The 7,405-nt window shown below is 45.6% G+C and overlaps 1 protein-coding gene across 1 annotated transcript; it reads left to right on the top strand.

Annotated features, from left to right (window-relative positions):
- The first annotated feature begins 1,695 nt into the window (after nucleotides 1–1,695).
- On the top strand, nucleotides 1,696–6,388 carry LOC109284131 (uncharacterized). The gene is made up of 4 exons (XM_019491418.2): nucleotides 1,696–2,432; nucleotides 3,818–3,868; nucleotides 4,510–4,617; nucleotides 4,746–6,388. Exons 1-3 carry the CDS (start codon nucleotides 2,075–2,077, stop codon nucleotides 4,614–4,616), a joined length of 516 nt encoding a protein of 171 aa, XP_019346963.2. The 5' UTR covers nucleotides 1,696–2,074; the 3' UTR covers nucleotide 4,617; nucleotides 4,746–6,388.
- The last annotated feature ends 1,017 nt before the right edge of the window (nucleotides 6,389–7,405 follow it).

Here is a 7,405-nt window from a genome sequence, read left to right on the forward strand (position 1 = left end):
AAAGAAATAACACCAGTTCAATTCCATCCCCCTAAAGGGAGTATGTTATAGGGTTTGACGTGGATGTCTGGCTAGTGTCATCCCTTTAACTGCATGTACTCCAAGCTGTCTCTTGGATTTTACACTGAAGCAGGTAGCACTAGCCTGGAGCAGAAGAACATCTGGTCTGATGTGAAATGCCACCCTGGGGTTCAGGTCTGGACTTTGCTACTTAGGTCCTTCTAAAAATAAAACAACCCCCCACTACAGTAAAGGACCTAGACATTCCCATCCTGTTAGACAGTGATGGGACATGGTAGCTACCAAATTCTCCTTTTTAGCCTATATGATGCCAGTACCATGAGGTGAGGCCAGGAGTAGGCAAAGGAGAGAGACTTTTATTCTAAATAAAATTAAGAATAAACACCTGAATGAGAAAGATGAAGGGCACAGCAAAGAGATCTAAATTTCTGTGCCAGTGTTTACCTGGGTCCAAAATTTGCCCATTAGAGGTCTGGCAAAGACCCAAGGTGGTTTTTGTAACCCTGTTTCCCTGAGTGTGAATTTTGGAGGAAATGACCAACTTACTTTTGGGAAAGGGACCAGAGTTGTGATAAACCCCAGTAAGTGAAGCAACACCTTTATGTTCTCAGGTGCTAAGGTGCTTGATAGGGGTGTAGGTTGTAGCCGTGTTGGTCTAAGGACACAGGCAGACAAGGTTCCTTGGGTGAATCTGATATCTTGTATTAGACCAACCCAAATAGTTGGAGAACAGTTATTAAGCAAGCTTTCGGGTTCAAAAACCCTTTGTCAGGCTAAGGAAGTTTCAGCAGTGGGTGTGTGCTCTTCCTGGATGGTGGTTGATACTTTTTTGAGAAGATATGGATCCCCTGTGCTTCCCAGGTACCCATTCTAGTCTGGCTGGCAGCTTGTCCATGGTGGTCCAAGGTTGCGGTTGAACAGACATCCACTGCCTCAAAGTCACCATTGGCTTTCTCAGTAGCCTGCTCAAGGACTGAATGTTTCAGGTACTCTGAGAGACTAGGAAGGGGATATTTTTGTATCACTGGGCACAACATAGTGCATTCTGCAATTATTCTGCAGATAAAGGACCTTAAGCAGCAGTGCAGCAGCTTCAGCTACAAACCTGCTCATTTAGCTTGAGAATAACAGGAAACGTGGGCGATAGGTTATATGCTACTTGCTTTGGTAAACATGAGCATTAAGCAGAGTTTCGCAGCGAGGTGTGACCGCTGCGGTGATTACGGGAAATCAGCCTTTGGCGGGGAAACCAAACCATCTATTGCTCTGATTGGGCCTCAGAAGCAAAACACTTCTTTGGTGTCACTTCTAAGGCTGTCTGCAAAAAAACAGACTCTGTTTTTTATCTCCTTGAGGGGCTGTTTGCACAGTCAGAAAGGGAGTGAAAGTGCACAATTTGACTACTGCTAGTTGGGGAGCTTGAATATGTTGTCCACACATGTAGGGAAACCATGATTCACTGTCAGGCAGCTGAAGGTCCTTTAATAGGCATCTGCATTGTCTTTCCCTGAAGTATCTGCTCATTTATCCCTTTGCATTGTCAGAATGGCCATTTTCATCCCTTCCCCTTTCCTCCACATTATCCAATAAAGGAGTTCATGGCTGGCACCTACTATGATTGAAAAGTTTCAGTGTTTTGGCTGAAGCCATTACACCCAAAGGCCAACAGTTGTGGGTATACAACACAACACAACACAACACAACACAACACAACAGGTTTTACATTTCTGGGGGTTTTCTGTTTTGCAGTCCCAAAAAATGCATCAATGCAGTTTCATAGCAAAAGAGGCCAATGTGACCCTTGGGTGTATAGGCAGGGAACTCCCAAGCAGGAGCAAGAAGGGCAGGTTACATCCTGTGTTTTGGACACTGGTGCAGCTCCTGCTGTTCTGGTGCCCACAGTTTAAGGAGAGGTGGATCAAGTGGACTGGATTCAGGGAAGAGTCATAGGAATAAATAAAGTAGTGGGAAATGAGATTTAGAGTCTAGGAGCTCTGTCTGTTCAGATGAACTGCAAATAAAAGATGTTAAAGGGGTGATTTGATCTTAGTCTATGGGTATGCGTGCTCCAGAAGAAGAAGTCTGGAACAGTGAGGGTTATGCTGACTTTCCCATCTTGTTTTTTTCTTTCCTAGACCTCCCGGACTCTATTCCTTCTGTCTACAAGCTTGAGTCCTCCAAGGCGAGTATCTCTGCCTGCCTCATCACAGACTACTACCCTGACAATATCATCATCACGGACCGTGATGGATTGAACAAATCATTTCAAAGCTCCATTGTGGAGGTGAAAGACCCAGGGAGCAACACAAAGGAAGCCAGCTATGGAGCAGTGTATTGGTCCCAATATGACTTTCAAGACGATATTAAATACGGATTGAACTACAAAACCAGATGCCGGGAGAGTGCTGAAGGTAAGTGGAAGCTATGAGCAAGGTTTCCTCTCAAGACTTCAAGCTGGAGGGCCAGTGGGTGGTAACCAGTGAGATGACCAAGCAGTGGGACACAGCAGAAGAGCATGGGGGAGGAACAAATCAGTCTTGTGGCTCAGGCCCTTTTCCTAGGAAGTAGAGAAGCTGGAAAACATTTAGGGGCCACCGTGGAAAAACCACTCAAGTGAGCTCCCAATGTGCTGCTGTGGCCAAAAAAGGACAAAGAGGGATATAAGGCCTAAATGCAATCTCTGCATATACAACAAGTGTGCAGGGAGGATTTTCTGTCTGTCTCAGCAGTGGTGTGTGTGTGTGTGTGAGAGACACACACACACACAAATAGAGGGCTGAAGGTGGAGATCCCAGACATCAAGAGACTGAAACTAAACAGGAGGAGCCTTTAGCCAGCCTGAGAGATGTCTTGTTCATGATGCATTAAATACTTTGATAGGGAGACTCTAATTTGTAATCCAGGACCGATGAGTTCAATGAGAACCAGTGGCGGGGAGTTCAGGCTAGGGGAATTCAAAGTGGATGTTTGTTTTTTTTAAGAGTGAGGATGATTAACTGCTAGAACAAATTCCCAAAGTACTGGGTTCTTTAGTGTCATAAAAACACAAGAACTGCCATTTCCTGGGTCAGATCTCAGGTCCCTCTTGCTCAGTATCCTGTGTTACACAGTGGCAGACAGTGGATGCTGAAAGGAAGCATGAACTGGGTATGACCAGGGCTTTTTTCCCCACTGTTGTCTCACTTGCAACCTCCAGCATTTAAGGTCTAGGAAGGTGTAATTCAGAGGCTGTGCCCCTAACTCCCATGCTCAACAGATAGTAATGCCCCTTTCCTCCAAGGATTTGTCCAATCCCTTTTTGCATCTAGCTTCCACAACCTCTGGTGGCAATGAGTTCCACACGTTAATTCACACTGAGAGAAAAAAAAACAACACTTCCTTTTGTTAGTTTTAAAACTACTACTAGTAGTTTCATTTTGTGCCTGCTAGTTCTTGTACGGTGAGAGAGAACGAACAGCAAATCCCTTTTTACTTTCTCTTCACGATTTAGTATTTTGTAAACCCTTCCCATGTCCCCCCTTAAGCATCTCTTTTCTAAACTGACACCAAGGCTTGGTTTCTGTTCTGGAAGATGCAGTTCAGTTGAACTGGAGTTACTAGGACTCGTGCAAGGGGTGAAATTCTGCTCTGCATTATGCAAAGACAGGCTGATTGCTGCTTCTGGCCTGTGTTTGCCTCGCACCTCACACAGTGGAGGTCAGTCCTTAGTTGGTGCCAAGGCACAGCCATGAGAAACAGACCCTGATGTGCATTGAAAGAGTACAAAATAATAAAGAATGGTTATTTTTGTTTCCAGATGAGGAAGAGACATGTACAACCATGGAGATGTCTCATGACTTTGAGACAGGTAAGAACACAGCATCCTAGTCAGAGATAATAGCTGTTTCCCTTATCGGCACTACCCCATGGGACTCCCTGCTGTGTGACGTGGGTGAAGCCAAGGGCTTAGGCTTGAACATCTGGAACAGGGATGGGGAGAGGAGGGAAGAGAGCAAGGATATTTGATGCTGATTTTCTTGGGGGATTTGAGCACCCAACAACTTTAGATCTTCGGGAAAGAAAACACAAAAACCCAACCATCCTCTCTTAACAGTCATCTAGTCTGAGTTCAGAGTCATCCCCGTGCTTCCAGGTTACATTTCTCTCCTTGCTCAATTCTTGGCATTCGTCATATAAAGTTCTGAGCCTAAATCATTTTATGGAAAGCATATAAGTGCTTGACAGGTTCAGAAGTGCCTAGACATGCCATGCTAGCTACAAGTCAACACAAACACCTCCCCCACACTCTTGATAGTGTGAAAGAGTGAGCTGGTGCTCTCGCTCTGGTTCAATGAATATTTTAATTCATAAATGCAAAATGCAACATCATCAACTGGATAGCATGATACAGCCTCTCGGCCTCGTCTCCTCCCTCCTCCTCCCCACCCCTCTGCCATGTGTAGGAGTAGCTGTGTTCTCTGGGTGACTTTCGCATTCCCTCTCTTGCAGATGAGCATCTGAACTTGCTGTCCTTCACGGTGCTGGGTATGAAAGTTGTTTTCTTCAAGGGCGTCACGTGCAATCTGCTCGTGACCTTCCTCGCCTGGAAGAGTTAAGGTGAGTGGGCATGCCTCGAATGAAGGAGGGAGTAGGAAGAGGCACCTACTCAGTTCTTCAAAGCGTCTATCTGCTGAGCAGACTCCTCTCCAAAGTCCTTCACTCTCCATCCATCCTTCTTGTTGCAGGTGTGAAAGGAATGTGGACATGGGAATGATGGGAATTACTAACAGCCCTCCTGTCCTCCTCTCACCAGACCGTCCCATACAGCAAGTGATGAGCACCACAGCAATGGAAAATGATTGTCAACAATCACCTCTGTACACGCAGCCGGCCGTATAATACTCAGAAGTGCTTTAGCTTAGGATGTGTCATAAGGATCTTGCTTATTGTTCCATAACCCTTATTACTTCCCACACATGAACTAATGCATCTTCACAACCCTCTTGTGTGAGCCATCAGGTTGCTAACTTAAACTTGCTAAGCATGTTACAAAACAAAAAAACCCAAAAAACAACAAAACAAAACAAAGTTTTTTGTTTTTTTTTAATGGAAAGTCATGGGTATCTTCCCTTTATTAAATTATAACTTTTCAAAAAGTGTCTTTCATAGGAAAAAGTGTCTTTCATAGGAAGGGACTATTTTTTTGTTGAGAGCCCTACAAAGCCAAAGTAACCAGTTGGGTTAAAGGCAAACATTTCAGACAAACATGTTTTAGGTGGAAACATTCAACTTCCAATGATCACATAAAAACTGAGCAGCTGAGAAAAATATCCCCCAAAGTATATCCATGTGTGGGAGTTTTTATTAAACAAAAAACATCCCTGGGGATGGCAAACCACTATCAGACCAGAAATTTGGGGGATAGATGGAAACAGATTATGCAACATAAAGTCCCCTTCCTCTGCCTGGCACTTTCAAAGGGGAGTGAAGATAGCTGGGAGCTAACTTGCACTTGAAATTCAATAGATGGGATCTAGACAGGCAACTCCGCTGGGCTCCTTTGCAAAGTGCAAAATGCCAGCCTGCTGATTTCTAATAGCCCTGGACTTTTTAAAGCAGATGGTTGGAGGCTGAAACAAAAACTTGTGCACAACAAAGACGAGAGCAGTGAGCTGTTGGAACATCTTAGCCAGGGATGGGGTGGGTTCTGCACTCCTGGCAGGCTGGGTGTCTTTTCCAGAAGATGGTTGTTAGCTTAACCAGGAGTTAAGGGCTTGAGGTAGTTGTTGTGAGTGGCATTGGAAGCTTTTACATGGTTTGTGGAGGTTAGGACAGGGGCACAGTGTGGCACTTCTGGCTTTGATGACTTACAGAGCTCACACACACATGCTCTCCATAACCCACCTACCTGCCAACCATTTGCTCTCCAGAACTTGAGCCCAGACTCCTAGCTGCTGTAAGTCGGTAGGACTGATCTGAATGCAGTTCTGGAAGATGCAGTGTCCTCAAACACAAATGAGCAGGCTTGTTACGGGGGGTAGGTAATCTGCTGGCCTCTTCTAATTAATTCAGTGCTAGAGCTCAATGCTGTCTCAGGATTTGGCCGCTGCCCCCTGCCCCCACCCATCGCCATCCCTTTTTCCTCTTTTAAATCCTTTTTTATGGCATCTTTTATCTCTGTTCACTCTCTCCTATCCAAATATAATCACTTATCATTTATTAAGTCATGTAAACTACATAGTATCTACTCATGTTTATTCTCTGGGGGGGAAAAAAAGCATAGTTATTTGTATGAATTTTCCTTTCCTCCTAAGTTTCTTTGGATCATCCTGTAGCAATGTTTATGCTTGCAAATGCTGTGTGCTACTATTAAAGGTCTTTGTTGGTAGCGAGGTGTCTTGTTGTTTGCGACTCTAGATCCGTGCAGCTTATCTCTCAGCAGGGTGGTGCGGTAAAGGAAATGGGGATCACAAGGGACTTGGGCTGAGGTCACACTATTTTTTATTTTTTCTGAAAACACTCAGTTTTAGGAACCCAGGGTGGAAGGGTCCTTCTGGGCCGTCAAGTCCAGTCCCTTGCATCCAGAGACACTCTGTTACCCCCGTCGCCCCCCATTCTCACTTTGAACCTGAGTCACAGCTACCATGAGAAATACTCAACACATCAAGAACACCCCACAACAGGCCGATAAGGAAAAACTGGAGAGGGCACTGCTGCATCCACAACACTACCACGGCCATATTTTAAAGTATCTGTTAACTAGGAAGAGGATCGTGTCCCAACCCACAGAGGAAGGCAACCCCCATCTCTCTTCCCCTGTTTGCTCTAGGGGAAAAAAATCCTTCCCAACTCCCCCAATTTGGAGTTCAACATGACCCCGAGCAGGCAGAAAAGCAAGGCCCTGTAGCTTGAACCTCTCTGCGTTTCTAGTAAGAAGCATCAGTGCAGCCCAGCCATGAATCCCCCTCCTGATGACTGGTCAACATCCCAGTGCTTCAGAGGAAGGGTGTTGGGGTTGGGGGAGATGAAAACAACACATTACATGCACACAGAATCATTTGCAATTATTGGAAATAAGAATGGTGCATTGGGCTGCTCCCACTAACGGGATGCTGGGTCTGATCTGGTCTCAGACTGAGGGGACTGCCTGGCTGATGGTGCTGGGGAATAGCACCCTTGGGTGGGGGAGGCCCACTGACTCAAAGCTAGCCCTGGGGTAGGGAAAGAAGGGCTCTGGGCCTCATTTGTCTAAGCAGTACCAGGCCCTTCCCCTCACTACCCTCTTCCTCCATGGGCAATAGGCAGAGCATGTTCGCTTCATTCATGCAATGCCGCGTTAGTAACAACAATTGAGACCTATCTCATTTGGCCCCGAAGGGCTTTTTTTTGGTGCTTGAGGGGTGAG

Source organism: Alligator mississippiensis, chromosome 7 (assembly GCF_030867095.1).
Source record: "Alligator mississippiensis isolate rAllMis1 chromosome 7, rAllMis1, whole genome shotgun sequence".
Taxonomy (NCBI): domain Eukaryota; kingdom Metazoa; phylum Chordata; order Crocodylia; family Alligatoridae; genus Alligator; species Alligator mississippiensis.

What these genes read in the sequence shown, in the direction of transcription:
- LOC109284131 (XM_019491418.2), top strand. Translation starts at nt 2,075, where the DNA reads ATGGGTATGCGTGCTCCAGAAGAAGAAGTCTGGAACAGTGAGGGTTAT. An exon ending in ATGCCGGGAGAGTGCTGAAG is followed by an intron (nt 2,433 to 3,817) that starts GTAAGTGGAAGC and finishes TTTTGTTTCCAG; the next exon opens with ATGAGGAAGAGACATGTACA. An exon ending in GTCTCATGACTTTGAGACAG is followed by an intron (nt 3,869 to 4,509) that starts GTAAGAACACAG and finishes CCTCTCTTGCAG; the next exon opens with ATGAGCATCTGAACTTGCTG.